Source organism: Giraffa tippelskirchi, chromosome 13, assembly GCF_054371585.1.
Source record: "Giraffa tippelskirchi isolate mGirTip1 chromosome 13, T2T-mGirTip1v1.2.pri, whole genome shotgun sequence".
In the NCBI taxonomy this organism is placed as follows: Eukaryota; Metazoa; Chordata; class Mammalia; order Artiodactyla; family Giraffidae; genus Giraffa; species Giraffa tippelskirchi.
The window spans coordinates 9,429,216-9,454,505 of NC_137287.1; the positions used below are offsets into that span (position 1 = coordinate 9,429,216).

General features: G+C 43.6%; 1 protein-coding gene and 2 long non-coding RNA genes across 15 annotated transcripts in view; 2 read left to right on the forward strand and 1 right to left on the reverse strand.

Annotated features, from left to right (window-relative positions):
• LOC145532581 (general transcription factor II-I repeat domain-containing protein 2) overlaps positions 1 to 25,290 on the reverse strand; it is a 46,933-nt gene that overhangs the window by 17,958 nt on the left and 3,685 nt on the right. For 7 of the 13 annotated variants that reach the window (XR_014073380.1, XM_081558030.1, XM_081558027.1 and 4 more), the window contains exons 2-9: positions 18,383 to 18,486; positions 17,150 to 17,288; positions 13,233 to 13,358; positions 11,434 to 11,617; positions 10,847 to 10,875; positions 9,424 to 9,478; positions 9,061 to 9,104; positions 4,823 to 4,900 (exon numbers count right to left, since the gene is read on the reverse strand). Coding sequence is in view for 12 of the 13 variants with exons in the window: in XM_081558030.1 (XP_081414156.1) it covers positions 4,823 to 4,900; positions 9,061 to 9,104; positions 9,424 to 9,478; positions 10,847 to 10,875; positions 11,434 to 11,617; positions 13,233 to 13,358; positions 17,150 to 17,288; positions 18,383 to 18,481 (754 nt within the window). In the remaining variant the exon portion in view is untranslated. Of the gene's footprint in view, positions 1 to 4,822; positions 4,901 to 9,060; positions 9,105 to 9,423; positions 9,479 to 10,846; positions 10,876 to 11,433; positions 11,639 to 13,232; positions 13,359 to 17,149; positions 17,289 to 18,185; positions 18,487 to 25,290 lie in introns of all 13 variants that reach the window. The other 6 variants (XM_081558025.1, XM_081558026.1, XM_081558020.1 and 3 more) reach the window with 2 other exon arrangements.
• On the forward strand, positions 1,167 to 7,594 carry LOC145532601 (uncharacterized). The gene is made up of 3 exons (XR_014073419.1): positions 1,167 to 2,542; positions 3,696 to 3,776; positions 4,022 to 7,594. It is a non-coding gene; the product is annotated as an uncharacterized LOC145532601 (long non-coding RNA).
• Positions 9,093 to 23,432, forward strand: LOC145532602 (uncharacterized). The gene is made up of 2 exons (XR_014073420.1): positions 9,093 to 10,567; positions 23,251 to 23,432. It is a non-coding gene; the product is annotated as an uncharacterized LOC145532602 (long non-coding RNA).

Here is a 25,290-nt window from a genome sequence, read left to right on the forward strand (position 1 = left end):
ACATACTTTATGCTGGAAGTAGTTTTAAACTTAAGGGAAAGTTGCAAAAATAAAATAGTACAGAAAAGATCCATCTACCCTTTACTCAGATAACAAAATGCTAATAATTTACCCTGTTTGTGATCTTTGTCTTTCCCGATCTCTGTCTCCAGATGCAGACACACATCTGGATTTGTTTTTTAATCTTGCTTAATTGCTCTGCCTAGGACCTCCAATACACTGTTGAAAAGAAGTGGCAAGAACAGACATACTTGTCTTTTTTAAAAAATTAGTCATTATTTTTCACTGTGCTGGGTCTTTGTTGCTGCAGGCAGGCTTCCTCTAGCTGCAGAGAGAGGGGACTACTCTTCCTTGCGGTGCGTGGGCTTTTCATTGCGGTGGTTTCTCTTGTTGTGGAACACAGGGTCTAGGCACAGGGGCTTCAGTAATTGTGGCTCACAAGTTTCGTGGCCCCACAGCATGTGGGACCTTTCTGAATCAGATATCGAGCCCATGTCCCCTGCATTGGCAGACATATTCTTAGCCACTGGACCATCAAAGAAGTCCCAGACATACTTGTCTTGTTCCTGGTCTTAGGGAGAAAGTCTTCAATCTTTATCATTAAATATAAGGTGATCTATGTAAGTTTTTAAATAGATGCTCTTAATTATGTTGAAAAAGTTCCCTTCGGTTCCTAGTTTCTTGAGCGTTTTTTAAAAATCATGAAAGGTATTAGATTTTGTCAAACGCCTTTTTCCTACATCTATGGGGACAATCGTGTGGGTTTTGTCCTTTATTCATTATGTTGTTATTCTGTTGATTGACTTCCATATGTTGAGCTAATCTTGTCTTCCTAGGAGCAATCACGATATGGTCATTGTATGGTCAGGCCATTCAAGATGGCTGTTCTCTTGCTCTTCGTACATTTCTGCCCCTGCCCACCGCTCAACCAGACCCTGCTTCACACACAGGACTACCTCCGTCCTCTTAATTAGGGCTTAATTACTAACTACCTATCTCGCTTGCCCCCTACCCCAACTGCTGGTTTCCCCGGTAACCGATGAGCCAATCTGACGTCAGTTCCTCCCTGTAAATGGTAGCCTCCTCCTCGGAGTTCGCGAAGGTTGCTGTTCCTTCTTGTCTGCTGTTTGCGGCGCAAGGTGAGTGTTGCTCCAGGACTTTGTTTCAGATGTGTAAGATCCCCTGCCCAATAAGCCACTGATGTCTTTGTCGCTGGGCTTTTTCTTTGTTCTTAAGGTTTGCAGGCCTGGGGCGGGGGTACATACCCGACGGGTATGATGTATAAACTTATGACTGTTTTATTGAGGATTTTTGTATGTCTGTTAATAAGCGATATTGTTCTGTAGTTTTCTTGTGTTGTTTTTGTCTGGTTTAGGTATCAGGGTGATACTGGCCTAACAGAATGAGTTGAGAAGTATTCCCTCCTCTATTTGTTGTAAGAGTTTTTGAAGTTCTGGTGTTCATTCTTTAAACGCTTGGTAGAACTCACCAGTGAAGTCACCTGATCCTGGGCTTTTGTTTGTAGGAAGCTTTTCAACGACTATTCAAAATTCTTGTTATGTGACTATTCAAAATTTGTGTTTTATCTTTAGTCAGTTTCAGTAGTTTGTCCATTTCATTTAGGTGACTCCATTTTTTGGCATACAATTGCATACTATTTGTGATAGGCAGATGCCCCCGAATTTTTATGTTACATGGCAAGGGGCAGATAGGATGCAGATGGGATTAGATGTCCTCACTGATAACCTTCAGAAAAGATTATCCTGCATTATCCAGCTGGGCTCTGTGTAATCAATGTACGGGTTATTTCAATGAGGAAAAGGAAGGCAGAAGGGTCAGTGTTGGAGTGATGTATTTTGGGAAAGGCTATATTAATTCCTTGACCTTGGGCTTCTGTATCCTCGTTCCCTCGTCCTGGAAGCTTTCTCCCCCACATCACGCAGCCACAGCCGGGAAGAAAACAGAATGGTATTGATGCTTTGACATCCATCAACATCAAGGAAGCCTGGGTGCAGTACAGCTCAGCAAAGCTTGTACAGGGCATTCTTCATTTCCAGGGAAGAGATGGGGTCCCTGCACACGTAAAAGACCTATGGGACTTCCAGGGGCTTCACGTGGGCCAAGATACTATATGTACCTGTGTAGACGTTATGTCGGGGGTCTTCTGCGAGATCTGTGTTGCAGAAGGATCATGAGGTCCTGGTGTGTGTGGGGGTAGCTTCTGAGCACTTGTGGGGCCATGGCTGATTTCACTGGGGGCTCCCTAGGGGCCAGTTGCCATTCTGAGCAGGTCACATTGACTGTCTTTTTGGATTTAAAACTATCTCCCTTACTTAAAGCAGACAGAAAGATATCAATACTTCAGCATGTATTTAACCTAAGTGGTTATAAAAACATTCAGTGCTATGGAATATCGTCCATGATGTCAGGCAATCTGGAACTTTTTTGGCATCAAGAAGGAAGCTGTTCTACAAAGATGTTTTGAATGGTTCTGTCATTTCCAGGCCAAGCAGGAGAAAGGCTATAAAGTCACACATGTAATGTAAATATTTCTCTTCAAATAATGTACTTCTTTCTGAAAAGTTAAAATAGAGTGATTGCAGGGGCATCTAATATATTTATTTCACTGTTGCCTTTCAGAGCAGCATCTGTAAGTATCCTATCCCTGATTGTACACAATTTGATAATTTAAGCTTAAAAATATATTCTTGGGAGTCAAGAATTTGTTTCTAAATGACTGTTGTTTTAGAAACAAACGTTACACTGATTCTTCACACTGAAATCAGCAAGCACATCTGAGTGTCCAGGATGTAGAAAGTCCCGGGCTTGGGACTCCAGGGTGGGAGTAAGATGCTGTGTTTCCCGCCACTAGCTGAGGGAGTCCTCGGGAAAAGTATAAATACAGGACTTCCCTGGTTCAGTGGTTAAGAAGCCACCCTTCAATGCAGGGGGGCGTGGCTTCAATCCCTGGTCAGGGCACTAAGATGGCACATGCTGTTTGGTGTGGCCAAAAAAAAAAAAAGGCAAAAATAGAACACAGCAGGTCACACTAAATGCTGGAAGCTCCCTGCAGGAGTTGAGGTTCTGACTGTGCCCAGAAAGAAGGGGTATGCTCCTCACAAGTCTGCAGGATAGGAAGGGGAGCCACAGCGAGGGATCAGCTTATATAAAAGCCCCGTGGAAGGGGGACTCAGGGCATGTACAAGGAACCACAGACAGAGCAGCGAGTCTGAGGAACAGAGGGAGGGTGATGGTGGGGGAGGCAGATGACATAGGAGGGGACACCAGAAAGAGCAGTAGGGGGACTTTCCCGGAGGTCAAGTGGTCAAGATTCTGAGCTTCCACTGCCTGGGGCACAGGTTTCATCCCTGGTCTGCTCAGTTGGTAAAGAATCCGCCTGCAATGCAGGAGACCCTAGTTTGATTCCTGGGTCGGGAAGATCTGCTGGAGAAGAAATAGGCTACCCACTCTAGTATTCTTGGGCTTCCCTTGTGGCTCAGCTAGTAAAGAATCTGCCCGCAATACGTAAGACCTGGGTTTGATTCCTGGGTTGGGAAGATCCCCTGGAGAAGGAAATGGCAATCCACTCCAATATTCTTGCTTGGAAAATCCCATGGATGGAGGAGCCTGGCAGGCTGCAGTTCATGGGGTTGCAAAGAGTCGGACATAACTGAGCTGCTTCCTCTCTCTCTCAGGGAACTAAGATCCTGCATGCGTCATGGGGTGGCCAATAAAGAAAACCAATAGGAATGTGGAAGGAAACTGGGACTTTACAGGTGAGAAGGAGCCACTGACAATGTGAATGGGGGAGAGATGTGGACAGATCCCAGTTTTCAAAGAATACGTGATTGGGGTGGGGTCGGATGTATGGGCTGGGCTGAAAAGAGATCCTCTGCCCCTCTGCCCAGATGTAAGGAGACTGGTCACGAGGCACAGGGCAGAAGGGGGCAGAAGGGGGTGGGTGGGGTTGGCCCATGACAGAGCAATTACAGGAGAACTTCCGTTGGTCTCTGCCTTTTAGATCTTTTGGAAAAGGTGTTTTTAGTAAAACTTCCAGAGCTAAGTAATGCTGCAGGAAACTTCCAAAGTTCAAGATTTTGTAGGAAACTTTTTCAATCTGATAATGTTTGAGGATGTAATTGCAAATCATCTCACACTCTGCACCCACTCACAGTGGAGCTGGAAGATGGAGAAAAGATCCGAACACCGTGCAGTAGTCATAGCGATAAGACGGTACTGTATCACCAGGATGACCCCAGCCGATCATCAACCATCATCAGCTGGGGTCTGGCAGGATTGTGGTCTTTGGGTAGAGAACCGAGCCACCCAACCGCATAGACCACCCTGCGCCACCTTTGGAACGTTTATGTATTTGGTAACAACCATCTTCTTCCTGTTGAACTTATATGCTGGCAGTGAACTCATAAGCTTCCTTTCTAGTAAAATAAGGCACTTGAGTTTCTTAACTCTGTCTCCATCTCTGTTATCTCAATATCTTCTCAGCAACTCAGACTGGACAGAAGAGGCTTAAGAGGGGAATATTTTAGAACACACAAAACAATATTTAATAGACAAACTCAAGTAAAATGCAGCCTGAAATACCTTTACAGTCACGTATGCCCAGAATCATATGGATTCAGGCTACATATTAATACAATCTATTTTATGACTGTGAAATTGTTCACCTTAATGGCACTGTGCTAGATTCTACGTAAATATACATGGATCTTGATGACTCTTTGCTTGTTTGTTCAGATGCGAACTAATTAAAAGTTTCCATCACAGATAACTTTTAGAGAAGAAAGTTATAAAATGGTATTACCTTGCATATTATATTCATAGTAATTAGGATCTTCTGATTCTTTCTTGACTGACACAACTGCCGCTTTCAGTGAAATACCTTGGAATGCAATGGAAATTATAAAATTATCTGTTAAACTCACCAACAGAGATGTGACCAGCTAATACACCTTCCAGGTTGTTTGGATTAACACAGTTAACACTGCAGTCAGCAAAAGAACTTGTAGCTCACGCACTATGAACGAATGGGTTAATCCACATAAAAATATAATAACACAAAAGGAATGAAAGATGGAGGGAAAGATGGAGGGAGGGAGGAAGAGAAGGAGAAAGAGGTCTAGTTTCCAGTTTGGGAAAATTTTCCCTTTCAAGATGGCTGAATATGTACATGTATTTACATGAAATATTGTAACTATTCTTCTGTAATGGGGCCTGAATTGGCACAGATTATCTTAATTTACTTACTACAACAGGATGAATTTCAAAACCTGGGGAAACTATATCAGTTAAACCAAAGGCTTTATCAGGGAAAGGTGTGGTAGATGGCAAAAACTAGCCACAGATGTCTTCCATCCAGCATACACGCCTGTTTGCAACGTAACTTTCCCACTCCGGTTTTCTCCAAGCAGAAAACTACTCCACCTTGTAAAGCTGGGCCTGGCCATGTGACTTGCTTCGGCCAATGGGATGTAGACAGAGGCTTGAACCATGCTTGTGCCTCTGCTTTTGCTGTTTTTGGAGCTGCCCTGTGAATGAACCTGAAGGATGTGAGGCCCAGAGGCAAGAGACTCAGCTCAGCTACTTGAGGCCTGGACCCAGGAGGAAGGCCAGCCCAGCCCAGAGGACGGCCTGGTCCACACACAGATGTGTGAGAAAGACTGAATCACGGTTTGAAGCCACCAAGTTCTGGGATGCGGGTGGTCTTTTATACTGCAATAGATAACTGATACTGAAGTATACATATAATCTAACTGTGAAAGTTAACAGAAGCAAAAAACAGTAATTGTGACACAGCTTGGGATTTCACTGTTCAGCATTAATTAACAAGTTCCGGGGTGGGGGTGGGGGTCTTCTGAAATTAACAGCTCTGTTGGCATAGGGATAGTGAGATGGGGTATCAAAGAATGTGATTATCAAAAGGGCTTCCCTGGTGGCTCAGCTGGTAAAGAATTCACCCGCAATGCGTGAGACCTGGGTTTGATCCCTGGATTGGGAAGATCCCCTGGAGAAGGGAAAGGCTACCCACTCCAGTATTCTGGCCTAGAGAATTCCAAGGGCTGTATAGTCCATGGAAGAGTCGGACACGACTGAGCGACTTTCACTTTTCACATATCACTAGCCTGAATTTTTGTTGGAAACGTGTATAGCTTTTGTAATTTACAGTCAAGCTTTTAGGTACAACCTCCAAGTTGGTTAGGCACTAATGACTCTACTAACAAACATCTGATAAATATGTGATGGCTGGGCTGTCAAAGAAAAATTCCTGTTCGATGCAGGCGACTGAAAGCAGATTGGATGCTGCGGGATGCAGAATGTGTTTGAAATGGTAATGAAAACAGGTTGGCTTCAGCTTTTCCTCAACACGTGACAGGGGAGGGGGAAATTCAAAAGGCAAAACCCGTTTGTTTAAACAGCTGTTCAATGTGCCAGGTGCTACACAGACATCGCAGGAAGTAAGGCCAAGGGATGGTCAGCTCTCAGAAGCCTGTGGGCAGCTGGAAGTGATTCTACCATGAAATTCACAGCAGAGAGTCACATTATTAAGGAACACACATTTTATCTTAAAGGGAACCACATCTCCAAAGAGAGACCTCAACAAAAGAGGCCTATTTTAAGGCCAGTGGGAGTGGCTCATCCACCCTACAGCTGGTGAGGAAGGAGAGGGAGGCAGGGGGACCGTGGTTCTGTGAAAGGGCCCCCCTCAGGGGGGGCTAACAACCGCTCACTCTCATCTCATCTGCTTCCTCAGTTTCTGACAGGAGACTGTGGCTTGGGGGTTTTAAATTCTCCGTGACCAACAGAGACAGGCAGAATGTATCTGAAATGCATCCATGTATCTTAGAATGTATCTTGGAAACGCATCATGGCTAAGATTAAAGGGGCTTCTCTGGTGGCTCAGTGGTACCGAATCCGCCTAAAATGCAGGAGACACGGGAGATGAGGATTTGATCCCTGGATCAGGAAGATGCCCTGATGGAGGGAATGGCAACCCACTCCAGTATTCTTGCCTGGGAAATCCCATGGACAGAGGAGCCTGGTGGGCTCCAGTCCATGGGGACACAGAGAGTCAGACATGCCTGAGCGCACACACATCCCTAAGATTAAAAGGGCATCACATATAAGGGGGATGAAGACTACACAGCGGAATTCTGCTAGCTGAAATCCTCGGCTCCTCATTGACTTGTGTTGGTTTTACTTAGAATAACTACAATGGACAAGCACTCTTGTTTTTCAGACCCTGATATTTAAGGTGGAGCTTCCATCAAGCACACATTTACATGGGGACAGGAGTGACCCTGGGGTATGACCAGGGAGGGGTCAGGCTCTCCTGCCCCAAGGGACTGGGGGAGGCAGCCGGGCATAAACCACACCCTGCCACCTTCAGAAACGTGGGTGCTCTGACCTCCATTTCACTGAAGAGAAAAGTCTCTCTTTGCCTTTCCTCTACATGTTTTCTTAATATTGAATATTTTTCTTTTAGATTCTCTCATACTTAACTTTTGGAAGTTTGGAACTGTTTCTTATTTTTACATTGCTTTTCTAAACATTATTAAATTCTAGTTTTACCCCCTTATGTAGTAGGTGGTTTAGTTACTAAGTCACGTCCAACTGTTTTCCCCAGGGACTGTGTGCCTCCAGGCTCCTCTGTCCATGGGATTCTCCAGGCAAGAATACTGGAGTGGGTTGCCATTTCCTTCTCTAGGGGACCTTCCCAACCCAGGGATCAAATTCTTGTCTCCTGCATTGAAGGCAGATTCTTTACCACTGAGCCACCAGGGAAGCCCTTTACCCCCTTATAGCCAGTTTGCATTCATCTTTATCTTTCTGAGGTTTGAGCTTTAGTTTTATGTACTAGTTTATTTTAGGTTGCCTAAGCTTTTTACTTCTAATGCTTTCAATATTTTTCCATCCCTTGATTAAACATGTGACTTTTAAATTTTTTCCTATTTTTAACCTTTAACATTTTCCCCTAATGCCATTTTTCTTTTCTTTTTTAAGAAGTGGAAGAGGCAGGGATAGGGGTTAACTGCTCTCATCCATCAAAGAGGGATTTCTTTTCTGCCAATATAGATTATCGTAGTAATGCATGTCTATTGTAGAACATTTAGAAATAACAGAGTGTAAGAAAGCAATAAAACAAGTTATGTCCCAAAATAAAAACACTACTTTATTCATAAATCAAATTCATAATTCCAAATGTACGTTTAAGACTTTTTTACTTATTTAACAGTTAAGTTCTAATTTCCATACAATTAAAGTAATACTTTACCTACAAATATATCTACTTAGTGACCCCATGGATTGTAGCCTGCCAGGATCCTCTGTCCATTGAATTCTCCAGGCCAGAATATTGGAGTGGGTAGCCGTTCCCTTTTCCAGGGGATCTTCCTAACCTAGGGATTAAACCCAGGTCTCCCACATTGCAGGTGGATTCTTTACTGTCTGAACCACCAGGGAAGCCCAATAACATTTTAGTACCCAGTATTTATTGAACTAGAAGACATTTTTCTAGATATTTGAGTAAAATATGATTCTGCAAATAAGGCCACAGTTGAGGTTAACTGGATTTTCTACATGGACCAATAGACCATCTGAAAATTAAAGACAGTTTTATTCATTATTCTCAATCATATACCGTATATTTCCTTTTCTTGTCTTATTGCATTAACTAGGACTTTCAGTATGATATTGAAAGGGAGTGATGAGAGGGGACATCCTTCCTGATCTTAGTGGGAAAAATTATAGTTTCTCACCATTAAATATTATGTCAGCTATAGGTTTTTTTGAAGATTTTTTTTTATCAAGTTGAGGAAGTTCCCCTCTATTCCTGCTTTACTGAAAAGTACCATTTTTACGTAAAATGTGAAGTGAAAGTGAAAGTTGCTTAGTCGTGTCCAACTCTTTGAGACTCCGTGGACTGTAGCCCTCCAGGCTCCTCTGTCCATGGAATTCTCCAGGCCAGAATACTGGAGTGGGTATTAAAAGGAGTCAAATAATGACCTGCTGAATACCTCATTCTACAAGCATCAGTATACATACCAGAATCTTCCATGGGTTCAGTCTTCACACGGATGGGGGTGCAGCTAAAAGGAGAAGGGAACGCTGGTCAAGATGGGCAGGGAAAGAACTGCCCACAGGCATCTGGACAGCTGAGCCCACTCCCTGGATCTCCGTGATGTCATGATTCCCCTCCCCTCATCAAACTGAATGCACAGCTACCTCGACTTTAATTTCATCAAGTTAAATGACACCATGAAGGAAGTTTAAGGTGTCAACAGAATAGTTTCATGATCCCAAACATCCCTTTGAATAAGGAATATGTAACAAAATAAGCCATTTCATACTCTAAAAACTAATACATTGGGGTTAGATGTGGAGTTAATTTTTTTATTTGTCCCTTACCTTTCATCTGGTGATGTCACTGATTTATCAGTGTCGGTTACCACCCCAGGCCCACCTGTGCAGGAGTAAAAAGACACACACTAGTTAGTTTCATGCATTTTGAAACATGACAACATTCAAAGGCATATAAAGGGAAGGGAAATACAGAACTTCAGGTTCTAGGTCACCAGAGAAGGGCAGAGAGACCAGCTCAAAGCAGCCCCCAAGGACTGGGCCACCTGTGTGGGCAAGATGGGGGCTGAGCAGCAGACTGGGGCCAGAGTGACCTCCAGCAAGTTATTAAGCCTCCCCGTGCCTCAGTGTCCTCATCTGAGGATGGTGGTTGAGTAAGGATTAATTCATCCATGCAAAGTGCTTAGAACCGTGTCCATCACAGAATGTGTCAGCAGTTATTATCATCATTCTGTAAGGACAATACAAGCCACCTGGGACAGCGGTCACCAGCCACCCCTCACCCTCCAGTCCCTCCTTTAAGGTGAGCTGGGCCTCCAGGAACTCACAGCTGCTCCAGAAATACTTGTTCTGTGAGCAGTCCATGAACAGGAGTGTGTCATCACCCTCTGTACCCCGAGGTGCATCTTGTGGACAGTGAGACCCCTGCCCACCCCAGCCACTTGGTTTCTGCACCTATGTAGGCTCAGCATGACACTCTCTTTAGACCTGGTCTTTCATGACCCAAAGTTTCCAACTACGTCCAGAATAATGATCTGAGAAAACAAAAAGTGGGTGTAGATGGATCTCTAAATGCTCCTGGTAAGATTGCTTCTTTTTTTGGTCCCTTCATCATCATGAGGAGATGATGAGTGGTCCTGGGTTCCCAAACGTGGTCTCCAACACCCTGCACATGGCTTTCTGCCTGACCACATGGAACGGGCTTCCTGGGGGAACCAAGCTGTTAAGACCCTGCTTATCTTGGGGGCCAGCTTCTCCAGGAAGCTCTTCTGACCACACAATTCTAACCCTTTCCCGAGGGCTTGCAGGGTCACCACCCCTGGTTCTCTAAACAGTCTCATTCCTTCTCGCAGACATCTCCGAAACACAGGAATGGCCACACAGCCCAGACCTACGCCTGAAGCCCACAACGCCTGGCCCATGGCTGATGCGCAAAGACCAGCATCCTCACATTCCTATGCGTGTGGACAAGGTAGGTCTCCTGCCCTGTGAAGGCTGGACGCAGAAGTCTGCTGGCACGCAAGCTGGAGGAGGGTGGTGTCTCGGCTCCTGGGCTGGTTGTGTGTGTTTCCCTGAGCTGTAGTCCCTGCAAACATCACCCCAGGTCCCGGGATCAGAGGTGGCCCCCTCAATGCAGGAAAGGCACAGCCTAAACAAGTTTTAGAAAGTGCCAAACTCGCACTTTAACTAAGAAAAGCAAACTGGATTAGCAGTCCAGGGCAGTTACCAAATAGGAGAAGCTGTCACTTACCTGGCTGATTCGCTGGACCTGGAAAAGGTCTGCAAAAAAACCCATATATTATCACCTGACATGAACACACCAGACAGACAGAGTAAACATCTGAAGAATCAACTTCTAAACGGAAGGGGACAGGGGCTTCCTTGGGGGCTTAGTGGTAAAAAATCTGCCTGCCAATGCAGGAGACATGGGTTTGATCCCTGGTCTGGGAAGATCCCACATGCCATGGAGCAACTAAGCCCATGCACCACAACTACTGAGTCTGTGCTCTAGAGGCCAGGAACTGCAGCTACTGAGCCCATGCGCCACAACTACTGAAGCCCGCGTGTCCCAGAGGTGGTGCTCAGCAACAAGAGAAGCCACCGAAATGAGAAGCCTGCGCATCATGACTAGAGAGGAGCCCCTGCTCGCTGCAACTACAGAAAAGCCCATGCAGCAATGAAGCCCCAGCACAGTCAAAAATAGATAAATAAATTTAGTTAAATAAATACAAGAATCCCAATAAATAAATGTAACGGGACAGATTTAACTAACTGAAATTAAGTTGTCAGTTTATCTTCAAATGAACCAGCTGTGAGAAGAGGGAGAGAGCCTGTCACCTGTTGATGAGGAATGAAATCCCTGCTTTGTTCTCCAAAATCCACTTCAGCGTTGCAAGGTCATAGTTCTCAGGGTGTTGGAAGGGCACCCCTTCTGGGAGCCCCTGCACCACTATGGCCTCCTGGTCCGTCAGCATCTTCTTGTAAGGAACAGGTACCATGGTTGTTGTCCCCAAGGCTTTGCCTGGAAGCATCAGCAGGATATCTTTAAACAACAGGAGCATAAAAAACCCTGACTATCAATTTCAGTTAGTGTCATAAACACAGGTGGTGACGTTTGGCTTCAAAGTTTATTAAAATCCTAAAGTGTCCCATGCTGCTATATCTCAAGTTCGTAACATTTCCAAACAAAGGGCCAAAAGAATACATAGAATCTGTTTTCCTTTAAAACTTCACAGAAGAGAAAATAACAGATTGCATAATCTATAAAAACACTGAATCAGTATGTTGTACACTGGAAACTAATATAAGGTAAGTCAACTATATTTCAATAAGTAAACTAACTAAAAATAATCCATTTCTGAAAGAAAAGACAATAATAGGTCTTTTTGTCTCTTCTCTTGGTGGTTGCACAATTCAGGGTACTCGCCCTGGTGCACCCAGGGCTGCAGGGAACACCCTGTGTGGTTACTCACGATGCTGCCAGCCGAGGATGACGGCCCAGCCCAAAGCTTACCTGTCCCTGTGTCACGTGGTACAGACCAGGCTGCCTTGCCTGTAGAGAGCTGAGGCCTCATGTCACCGCTGGCCATCCCCAAGGTGCTGGAGCCCCATTTCTCATAGGGAAGTATAACCTGAGACCCTAAGATCCCCTAGCTGGGGTCCCCAAATACAAATGCTCACTGCAGGTCACACAGATGTGTGCAGCTATATAAGAAAGAGGAGCCAGGCCCGAAGATGCTAATGGGCTTCTAATGCAAATATAACACCTGCAGACATCCTCGTTATCTAGCTTTTAAGTGGTTTTTTGTTTCGTGTGTGTTTTTTTTTAATGCACCATGTTCCATGCTGGATGTTACTTCCCTAACCAGGGATTGAACTGGTACTATGCCCCTGGCAGTGGAAGCACAGATACTTAACCACTGGACCACCTGGGAACACCCCTATCTAAAGCATTGTGTAGGTATTTAAAAAAAACCAAAACCCCTGTCTCGGTGGGGGGGTGAGGCTCAGGAGGGAGGGGGATATATGTATAATTATGGCTGATTCGCGTTGTTATCCGGCAGAAACCAACACAACATTGCGAAGCAATTTTCCTCCAATTAAAAAAATTCCTGTCCCCAGGCCTGTGGGGAGACCAACGAGGATGAGGCTGGTGTGTGAACCAACCATGAACATCTGTCGTAACTACATGGCCGTAGGGAGGGGGCTCCGCAAAGACTGAAGGCTGATGTATCCAGAGGTTCTGACAAATGGGAAGAGATCAAGCTGATCTGGTACTTGCTGTTCGCTTGATGAAAATGTGGATTTCTCTAATGTTAGAGATGGTTTATGTAGTCACGCTGATAAAATGATCTCTAATACCATCTTTGTGGGCTTCCCTGGTGGCTCAGCGGTAAAGAATCTGCCTGCCAATGAAGGAGATGAGGGTTCCATCCCTGGGTTGGGAAGATCCCCTGGAGAAGGAAATGGCCATCCACTCCAGTATTCTTGCCTGGAAAATCCAATGGACAGAGGAGCCTGGAGGCCGCTGCAGTCCATGGGGTCACAAAAGAGTTGGACACAACTGAGCGACTAAACACCACCACCGTCTTCTGTAGTGAACTAGTCAGGGAATGAATGCCTAAGGTGAGCTTTACCATAACAAAAGCAGAAATAGTCTTCGACGGCTTTTCTGAGGATTTCCGTTTCTCCTGAATCAACCTGCATCCTGCTGGCACTGGTGGGGCCTGGGGGTTTCACCTCCTGCCGCCCTTCGGCAACACCTGTGAACGAGCCATCAGTACAAAGTCAGAAGCCAAGCATCTGTACAGTACATTTCCTTAATATCCATGCTTCCAATACTGAAAGGAAAAAGGGGGAAAGGAATTGATATAAAACAAGATTTTTTAATTTAAAAAAAAGAAGGTAAAATAACAAGGTGATAGTCTCTGAAATGACTCTATGGATAGACAATCAGTAATTCAATATATGAGGAAATAGAAATAGTAGTAGTTCAAAGGAAAATATCACAGAAAATTATTTGTTACCCAGTTTGCAAGCAAGAGTCACTAGGCAGGAAGACCCTCAGAACTGGAGAGGTTTAGGACCAGGCCCCCAATGATGAGCTCTGAACAAAATCTTAAGATCAATTACTTTTATTTTTTTGGCCATGCCACGTGGCACGTAGGATCCTTGTTCCCTGAACAGGGATTGAACCCATGCATCCTGCACTAGAAGTTAACCACTGGACCACCAAGGAAGTCCTAAGATCGATTACAAGAAAGCTTTGAAGAACAGTCAAAAACAGGCAAAACCAGAAAGGAGTGATGTCCTTGAAAGAAGGGGAGAACACAGGGAGTGAGATGCACACTGATCTGGCTTTTCCCCTGTGGGAACTCCTTCCTGTGGGATGCTGGAGGAAATAGAGCTTAACCAAAACAGCAGCTAGGAGTAAAGAATCTGCCTGCCAACGCAGGAGACGCGAGATCCCTGGGCCGGGAAGATTCCCTGAAGGAGGAAATGGCAGCCCACTCCAGTATTCCTGCCTGGAGAATCCCATGGACGGAGGAGCCTGGTGGGCTACAGTCCATGGGGTCGCAAAGAGTCGGACACCACTGAGCACCTAAGCACTAACAGCAGCAGTCTTAGTTGAAATGAGGAAATCCACGTCCCGGGTCGGGACTGCCGCTGTGGTTAGACAGTGAAGCGGAAGTTCTGGAGAAGAATGAGTCACAAGGTGGGAGACCCAATATCATCACAGCAACTTCCCTTGGATTCTTGTTGTTGTTTTTGTTGCTAAGTCGTGTCCCACTCTTTGCGACCCCACGGACTGTAGCCCCGCCAGGCTCCTCTGTCCATGGGATTTCCCAGGCAAGAATACTGGAGTGGGTAGCCATTTCCTCCTCCAGGGGATCTTCCCGGCCCAGGGATCAAACCTGAGTCTGTTGCACTGCAGGCAGATTCTTTACCATCTGAGCCACCAGAGAAGCCTTGACTGGTCCTCAAACTGTGCAAGCACAGGGTGAGGCTTTAAGGAGAAGCAACGTTTGGAAGTTAAATTGTTGAGCAGAGATTTAACAGCCAACAGGGTTTAAACATATTTAAACAGGGTTTAGGATTCGCCAGGTTCGAGAAGCTTGTTGAACACTTTGTAAAACTAAGGGGCACATCTTAGGAGGAGGGGCCGCCCTCCGAGACTAAGAGGGATGGATGCTCCAGGGCCAAGGGCATCACTTGTTCACGTGGGGACCGGGTGGCCTGCCTGCCAGAAAAAAACGCAATTTTATTTAGCAGACCTTTACAACATAGCATGCATAATACCCGGTATGAAATTTAAAATTAGTAGGGACTTGCCTGGTGGTCCAGTGGTCAAGACTCTGGGCTCCCAATGCAGGGGGCACGGGTTCATCCCTGTTTGGGAAACTAAGCTCCCCCATGCTGTACAGCACAGTAAAAAAATAAAACCCAAAAGCTCCACATGCCAAAAAACAAAAAATTAGTAGAAATGTGAAGAAGCAGGAAGATGTGACCCATGATCAAAAGAGAAAAAAAGCAATTTATAGACTCAGAACCACTGATGACTCAGTTGAAATGACCAGATAAAGACTTAAGACAACTGCTATAAATACACGAAGGACTTTATATAGCCATGGTGAACACAACAAATGAATATAAGGGGAATTCCAACAGAGAAATGAAAACGCTAACCAGAGAAAGAAGAAAGAAAACGGAATTTTAGAAACGGAAAACAGTTGGAAATGAATATTTCCCCAGATGAATAGTGCCTGGGATATGGCAGAAGGAAGAATCAGTGTCCTCAAAGAAATGCCAGTAGAAACTATCCAATCTGAAGCTTGGATACAAAAAGAAAAAGGGGACACATACACACAAAAGGGACACAGCCTTAAGGACCTGTGAGACAATAAACAGCAATTTTCCCTCTCTGTGTAAATTAAGAGAATTGGAATAAATGTTTGAAGAGATGATGGCCAAAAACGTCCATCCTTGACGAAGACATCAACTTGCAGATTCAATAAACTCCACAGACCAAGTAAGGTAGAAACAAAGAAGGTCATAAATGGCATTTCATGGTCAAACGGCTAAAAACCAAAGATGAGACAGAGCTAGGGAAAAACATACATTACCTTCGAGGGAACAAACATAAGAATTCTAACCTAATTTTGTTATCTAAAACAGTGGCAGCCAGGAGACAATGGAATGAAACTTCTGAAGGGCTGGAGGAAGGAAATTCCCTGGCAGTCCAGCAGTTAGGACGCCATGCTTTCACTGCCAAGGGCGCAGGTTCAATCCCTGGTTGGGGAGCTAAGATCCCATAAGCTTTGTGGCATGGCCAAAAAAAAAAAAAAAAAGGATGGAGGGGGAAAAAAAACTGTCAATCCAGGTTTCATAGCAAGTAAAAACCAGCCTTCAAAAAACGACAGGAACCTACTGTGTGGTGGCCCAGGGAACTATATTCAATAACCCATAATGAAAAACAATCTGAAAAAGTATATATATACATAGGTATAACTGAATCATTTTGCTGTACACCTGAAACTAAGACAGCATTGTAAATCAACTAGACTGCAATAAAAAAAAATTCTTCAAAAATAAAAGCAAGGAGAATGATGTTGGCATGATAGCAGACTAGGAAGCAACAGGCCTTCTTTCCTTCCACGGATACACCAAATTAACAACAGACGGACCAGAACACCTCTGTGACAACTGCAGACCATCTGAGAAGCTACGGCACCCCAGCCACTGGAAAACCAAGAAGAGATTTCCGCATAGGCGTAGGAAGATTCTCAGCATTTGGTGTGCCTGTGTGTGCCTCTCCTTCTACGTGGCATAGTGCAGAGCAGCTGGGAAGGAATCCCTCAGGCTGAGGCTCCTCCCCTGGGGTGTAAACACGAGGGTGGACTGTGTGTTCAACCTTCTGGTTTGTCTGGGAGTTGCTGGAGGAACTGATTTCTATCTTGCCTGACTCAGAGCACACGACTTAATTCAGAGCTGCAGTTCTGCGGGGAGACACCAGGGGGCGAGAGAGATTCAAAAAGATTTGAGAGGTTCTAGAACAGACAGTGGGTCGGAGGGTGGTCTTCCCTGCCCGGAGCCAGTAAGCAAAAACGGGAGAGGTCTTGGACTCAGTGTTTTGCTAGGTCAAAGGGATGTGTCCGAACCATTTTTAGGATAATGCTGATGACATCTTAGAAGACAACACACAAGCCTTGCCTGCAAATATTCTAAGATTTATACATAGAAAGGATAACATCCTTAATGTGCGTGCATGCAAAGTGGCTTCACTGTTGTCCGACTCTCTAAGACTCTATAGACTGTAGCCCGCCAGGCTTCTCTGTCCATGGGATTCTCCAGGCAAGAGGACGGGAGTGGGTGGCCATCCCGTTTTCCAGAGGATCTTCCTCACCCAAGGATAGAACCCAGGTCTCCTGCATTGCAGGCAGATTCTTTTCTACTGAGCCACCATGACGACATCTTAGAAGAAAACAATATATAAGTCTTGCCTGTAAATATTCTAAGATTTATGAATACAAAGGATAAAATCGTTAACACCTACAGTATTTTGCAAAATCCTTCTGTAAATCCGTCCTGGCATTGACAAAAGCACGTCCTTTCTCTGTTCCAATAACAAACACATCCGCTTCATACATTGCGATGCAGGCCACTTCCGCCTTGGACTTGGCCAGTTCTTTACACTGAAATGAAAAACAGAATGAAATGTTATCTACATGGAGGGATCCAAATTTTGTGGGACCTGGGAAGTCTGCTTTAAGAAAAAAATACAAAATTACACAAAATAAGAGAAAAATCTCTCTAGCTGATTTTTTCCTGGTCCAGGATCCAATCCAGGGTTGCACTTTCTGTTTGCTGTCCTGTCTCTCCAGTCTCCTTCCATCTGGGGCAGACAGATCTCCATCTTTCTTTGTCTTGCAGGAGACTGACATTTATGGAAGTGCAGCCCAGTTATTTTCCAGGGGTCCTGAAATTTGGGTTTGTGCGATGCTCCCTCCTTAGAGGCATGAATGCCGTGGAGGCAGTACTGCTGCTTCTCGGTGCCTCCTACCAGGAAGCTCCAGAGGCCCCTCTGGCCCATCTCTGTTCCTGTTGGTCATTTGATTAAGGAGGTGGCTGTCAAGTTTGTCCACTTTTATAAAGTTACTGACTGTTCCTTTTTTAATCGTAAGTATCTTGTAATCAGATGCTTTGAGATTATGTAAATTAGTTAGTGTCAGTCCCTCCGTCGTGTTCTACTCTTTGCGAGCCCACCAGGCTCCTCTGTCCATGGAATTCTCCAAGCAAGAATACTGGAGTGGGTAGCCGTTCCCTTCTCCAGGGGGTCTTCCCCAACCCAGCAATCAAACCCAGGTCTCCTCCATGGCAGGCAGATTCTTTACCATATGAGCCACCAGAGAAGCCCCTGAGGTTATGTAAATTTCCTCTCAAATTTTTACCCACTGGGTAAAGTTTATACTTTGGATGTAAACAGATGCATATAAATAGATTATTCATTGACCTTTGAATTTAAACAAAAAGTATTTTCAAACAAGGTAACAGAAATGCCTGCATTAAATTTTCAGATCTGGAGAGCTTACCTTTACACGATTCCATCCATAATGCAGGAAAACAGTTCTTAATTATCTGACAAGCCCATCATTCTTTCTTAAAAAGGGTATGTGTACACAAATAGGATTTAACACTGAAGCTGAATGTCAAAGGTGTTGGTGAAGTGTTTCATAATTCAGCAGTGATCCAATCAGATGACATTTTATAGAACTGCAAACCATCTCACCATGGACTCAAGAGCAGACACGAGGAACGTCACTACCATCCTGCTCTCCGAGGACTCCTCATTTGCAATGGGCAGGGTGGACGTTGCTACTTGTGCCATAATCCCTAGGAAAGAGCAGTTTTAAGAAAGTGAGTGGTAGAAATTATGTCCTGCTCAACATGTTTACAACTGGGAGGGTCCTCACAGGTGACCTAGTTCACACCTTCCTTTAGAGCTGACACTTAAAACCAGTACATGGGGGCTTCTCTGGTGATCCAGTGGTTAAGAATTCGCCTTACAACGCAGGGAACTCTGATTCGATCCCTGGTCGGGGAACTAAGACCCCATAGGCCAAGGGGCAATTAAGTCTGCATGCTGCAACTAGAGAAGCCTGCTTGCGATGACAAAGACCCAGAGAACCTCCCACCCCCCAAAACAGGACAGTATATGAGCCAGTTGTCATGTATGGATGTGAGAGATGGACCACAAAGAAAGCTGAGCACTGAAGAATTGATGCTTTTAACTGTGGTGTTGGAGAAGACTCTTGAGAGTCCCTTGAACTGCAAAGAGATCAAATCAGTCCATCCTAAAGGAAATCAACCCTGAATATTCACTGGAAGGACTGATGTTGAAGCTGAAGCTCTAATACTTTGGCCACCTGATGCAAAGAGCTGACTCATTAGAAAAGACACTGATGCTGGGAAAGATTGAGGGCAGGAGGATAAGGAGACGACAGAGGATGAGATGGTTGGATGACATCACCGACTTGATGGACATGAGTTTGAGCAAGCTCCAGGAGATGGTGATGGACAGGGAAGCCTGGTGTGCTGCAGTCCATCTGGTTGCAAAGAGTCGGACACAACTGAGTGACTGAACAACAACAACAATATGATTTGCCTAAGATCATATATTTCCCACTAAACCTACACATGTATTTCATTAAATAAATTTGAAAACTACAGGCCAATATCACTGACGAACATAGATGCAAAAATTCTCAACAAAATTTTAGCAAAGATAATTCAGCAACACATCAAAAAGCTCATACACAATGAGCAAGTTGAGTTTATTCCAGGGATGCAAGGATTCTTCAATATTTGCAAATCAATCAATGTGATACACCATATTAACAAACTGAAAGATAAAAACCATATGATAATCTCAATATATGCAGAAAAAACCTTTGACAAAATTCAGCACCCATTTATGATTAAAACTCTTCAGAAAATGGGCACAGAAGGAACCTACCTCAACATAGTAAAGGCCATACATGATAAGCCTACAGCAAACATTATTCTCAATGGCTAAAAACTGAAAGCATTCCCCCTAAGATCAGGAACAAGACAAGGGTGTCTATTTTTACCAGTATTATTCAACATAGTTCTGGAAGTCCTAGCTACAGCAATCAGAGAAGAAAAAGAAATAAAAGGAATCTAGATCAGAAAAGAAGTAAAGCTCTCACTGTTTGCAGATGACATGATACTGTACATAGAAACCCCTAAAGATAGTATCAGAAAATTACTAGAGCTAATCAATGAATTTAGCAAAGTTGCAGGATACAAAATCAATATACAGAAATCACTTTCATTTCTATATACTAACAATGAAAAGTCAGAAAGAGAAATTAAGGAATCAATCCCATTCACCATTGCAACAAAAAGAATTGAATATCTAGGAATAAACTTACCTAAGGAGACAAAAGAACTGTACACAGAAAATTATAAGACACTAATGAAAGAAATAAAAGATGACATAAACAGATGGAAAGATATTCCATGCTCCTGTGTAGGAAGAATCAATATTGTGAAAATGACTATACTACCAAATACTATCTACAGATTCAATGCAATCCCTATCAAATTACCAATGACATTTTTCACAGAACTAGAACAAAAAATTTCACAATTCATATGGAAACACAAAAGATCCCGAATAGCCAAAGCAGTCCTGAGAAAGAATAATGGAGCTGAAGGAATCAACCTTCCTGACTTCAGATTATACTACAAAGCTACAGTCATCAAGACAGTATGGTACTGGCACAAAAACAGAAACATAGACCAATGGAACAAGATAGAAAGCCCAGAAATAAACCCGTGCACCTATGGGTACCTTATTTTTGACAAAGGAGGCAAGAATATACAATGGGGCAAAGACAGCCTCTTCAATACATGGTGCTGGGAAAACTGGACAGCTACATGTAAAACAATGAAATTAGAACACTTCCTAACACCATACACAAAGATAAACTCAAAATGGATTAAATACCTAAATGTAAGACCAGAAACTATAAAACTCTTAGAGGAAAACATAGGCAGAACACTTGATGACATAAATCAAAGCAAGGTACTCCATGACCCACCTCCTACAGTAACAGAAATAAAAACAAAAATAAACAAGTGGGACCTGATTAAACTTAAAAGCTTTTAAACAGCAAAGGAACCTATAAGAAAGCTGAAAAGACAACCCTCAGAATGGGAGAAAATAATAGCAAATGAAACAACTGACAAAGAATTAATTTCCAAAATATACAAGCAGCTCGTACATCTCAATACCAGAAAAACAAACAACCGAACCAAAAAGTGGGAAAAAGACCTAAACAGACATTTCTCCAAAGAAGACATACAGATGGCTAACCAACACAGGCAAAGATGCTCAACATCGCTCATTATCAGAGAAATGCAAATCAAAACTACAATGAGATATCACCTCACACCGGTCAGAATGGCCATCATCAAAAAGTCTATAAGCAATAAATGCTGGAGGGGGTATGGAGAAAAGGGGCCGCTCTTGCACTGTTGGTGGGAATGTAAATTGATACAGCCACTACGGAAGCTGAGCACCGAAGAACTGATGCTTTTGAACTGTGGTGTTGGAGAAGACTCTTGAGAGTCCCTTGAGACAGCAAGGAGATCCAACCGGTCCATCCTAAAGGAGATCAGTCCTGGGTGTTCATTGGAAGGACTGATGCTGAAGCTGAAACTCCAATACTTTGGCCACCTGGTGTGAAGAGCTGACTCATTGGAAAAGACCCTGCTGCTGGGAAAGACTGAGGGCGGGAAGAGAAGGGGATGACAGAGGATGAGAGGGTTGGATGGCATCCCCGATTCAACGGACGTGAGTTTGAGTAAACTCCGGGAGTTGGCGATGGTCAGGGAGGCCTGGCGTGCTGCAGGCCATGGGGTTGCAAAGAGTCAGACACGACTGAGCGACTGAACTGATGAATAAAACCACTGTTGTGTCAATCTAAGGTTTCATTTCTCTTGTGTAAACACCTAAGAGTGGGACTGCTGGGTCATATATCTTGAGGTTTTTTGGTTTGTTTTTTTAGCTTTAAAAGAAGTGCAACTGTTTTCCAAAGTGGTTGTACCATTTTGCATTCCTACCACTTTTGTGGTTGTTCAGTTGCTAAGTTGTGTCTGACTCTCTTCGACCCCATGGACTGCAGCAGGCCAGGCTCCGCTGTCCTCCGCTATCTCCCGGAGCTGGCTCAAATTCCTGACCATTGAGTCGGTAATGCTATCTCACCACCTCAGCCTCTGCCGCTCTCTTCTCCTTTTGCCTTTAATCTTTCCCAGCATCAGGATCTTTTCCAATTCCTACCACTAATATATGAGAACAGAGTGAAAGTGAAAGTCGCTCAGTTGTGTCCGACTCTTTGTGACCCCATGGCCTACACAGTCCATGGAATTCTCTAGGCCAGAATACAGGAGTGGGTAGCCTTTCCCTTCTCCAGGGGATCTTCCCAAACCAGGGATCGAACCCAGGTCTTCCACATTGCAGGTGGATTCTTTACCAGCTGAGTCATAAGGGAAGCACAAAAATACTGGAGCAGGTAGCCTTTCCCTTCTCCAGGGGATCTTCCCAACCCAGGAATCAAACCAGGGTGTCCTGCATTGCAGGCGGATTCTTTACCAACTGAGCTACCAGGGAAGCCCTATGAGAATATATCCCTACCACTAATATGTGAGAATTCTAGTTGCTCTGCATCCTTGTCAACACACAGTATTGTTAACTTAGAAAAAATTTTTTTAGCAATTTTAATAGGTGGGTAGTGATATCACTTTGCAGTTTTAGTTGCAATTTCCTAATGACTAAAGATGCTAGGCATCTTTTCATGTGCTTTTATGCCATCCATATAGCTTAGTTAGTGAAATGTCTTGTTCAAATCTTTTGTCCATTTTGAAACTGGATTGTCTGCTTATTTTTTATGATTGAATTTATAGATTCTTTATATTTTCTGGATACAAATCTTTTATGTGTCATGGGCAAATACTGGGCTGGCCAAAAAAGTTCATTCAGGTTTTTCTGGAAGATGGTATGGAAAAATCTAAATGAACTTTTTTGGCCAACCCAATATTTTCTATATTGAGAAATGTAGCAACCCAATGTTTTGCTATAGGGAATAGTATACAGAGATAACTGATAAAACTTGATGATGTTTATCAGTAGTCTAAGGATGATGTGGCCACAGATACTTTATCTCAAATGGTTCAGAAAAAGTAAAACTTCTTTATACTACACTTGAAATTTTTCTGTAAGTTTGATACTGTTTCAAATTTCTAAAAATTATTTTTTAAGCTTACATCAAATATACATACATTTCTGTTTCTTAAAATTGCACAGTCAATGGGTTTTACAATTCCTTTAATAAAGTATTTAGACTGTATCATCAAGAATTCATATTAAACTACTTCATGTGAAAGGCCCAACTTGAAATAATTTTTATTTATGCAAAATCCATCTATTGGCAAAGACAGAATTTCACTTCTATTTCTTTTCTATATTTTTACACATCACCTGCATTACTTGGTTGAAATATTAAAATCACTTTCCCAATGTAAGTTATAGAAATCTCACAAGGATTTTTATTTTTTTTATTTTTTTTTCAGAAGGGAGCGAGTTTATTAAGAACTGCTGCTGCTGCTGCCAAGTCACTTCAGTCGTGTCCGACTCTGTGCGACCCCATAGACGGCAGCCCACCAGGCTCCGCCATCCCTGGGATTCTCCAGGCAAGAACACTGGAGTGGGTTGCCATTTCCTTCTCCAATGCATAAAAGTGAAAGTGAAGTCGCTCAGTCGTGTCCGACTCTTTGCAACCTCATGGACTGCAGCCTACCAGGCTCCGCCGTCCCTGGGATTTTCCAGGCAAGAATACTGGAGTGGGTTGCCATTTCCTTCTCCAGGGCATGAAAGGGAAAAGTGAAAGTGAAGTCACTCAGTCGTGTCCGACTCTTAGCGACCCCATGGACTGTAGCCTACCAGGCTCCTCCGTCCATGGGATTTTCCAGGCAAGAGTACTGGAGTGGGGTGCCATTGCCTTCTCCATCACAAGGATTTTTAAATCAGCTTTTAAATATATTGAACATTGGTCAACTTTTATCTTGCTGTTGATGTTTAGTTGCTAAGTCATGCCCGACTCTTTGCAACCCCCTGGACTGTAGCCCACCAGGATCCTCTCTCTGTCCATGGAATTCTCCAGGCAAGAATATTGGAGTGGGTAGCCATTCCTTTCTCCAGGAGATCTTCCTGACTCAGGGATTGAACCTGTGTCTCCTGCATTGCAGGCAGATTCTTTACCGTCTGAGCCGTTATTTAAAACTGTGATGAAGAAGCTGATAGTCTTTTCATTATTATTAATATTATTTTTTGATGCGGATCATTTTGAAAGTCTTACTGAATTTGTTACAATACTGTTTCTGTTTTATGTTTTGGTTTTTTGGCTGCACCCCCTGATCAGGGATCAAACCCGGACCCCCTATGTTGGAAGTTGAAGTGTCAACCATTAGACTGCCAGGGAAGTCCCAAGAAACTGCTATTCTTGACCATCATCTTTCTGAGTCAATTAATTCAAATACTGCTTAAAAATAAGACTATATCTCATTCGGCAGAGTTGTGTCTTACAACGGAAGTAGGTACACCAAAAGGCAAATTCAAGTACGGTCAATACTATCAGAGGAAGCAGTAAACACCTTTCCCAGAGAGAACATTTTTCTTCTATGATTTCTTTAACTGTTTAGGAGAGAAGCTTTTCTAGCTCTTAATCTGCACGTGCAACTTTGCCGACACTGCACACTTTTTCGGGCAAGTAGTTCTGAAATGTGCCAACCACCCTTGGCAGGCTCTGCGTTGTCTATCACCAGTCCATCCCCTCTTTGGGGGTGGTTTCCCTTTTGTCTTAGACTTTTGCCATTGACAGATACAAGTTCATGTCTTAGAGTTAGAGTTTATGTCTTAGAACAATTCCCTTAATTCCTCAGCCTTAGAGTTCATGTCTTCCAGCCACAACTTTAATACTTTTCAGCCTCTCTAAAGCCTTCTCTTGGCTGGTCACTTAGCAACCGCTGGAGCCCTCAACACCACAGTTTGGTGACTCTCGTGTCGATGGCATGAATTCTGGATTCATCGTGACCTTGCTGTGATCTCTTGCTAAGTCTCTCAGAGCCAGTTTTCCCTGCAGTGTTGACATGGATCATTGTTTCCACCATTAATTAGCCAATGATGTAGTGAGGGGCCATAATGAAAAATACATATTTTTAAATAATATAATCAGACTTGATGTTATGAGATGCTCACACTGACAGCCACCAGAGATGAGCCCACTTAAAGGACTGGCATATTCCAGGCTCTTATCTTACGCTTGCATCCAATCTGTAATTATACCACAATACTCTCCGAGAGGACTGTGATGCCAAAACTTTAACAGAGAAAAAAATAATAGGCAGAATGAAACTAGCTGGAACTCAAAAAAGATATTATCAGTGGGCATCAATGGTAGTAATTTTTAAAAAAACGAATGTTTTGTAATTTAATTTTAAAAATGAATGTTTTGTAATTATCGCCTGCTTGCACCCTTTACTTAACAACAAATGGAGACAGGAACTTTGTCTTTTATACTTTATGCTTTAGAACACATCATGCGTTAATAGCAC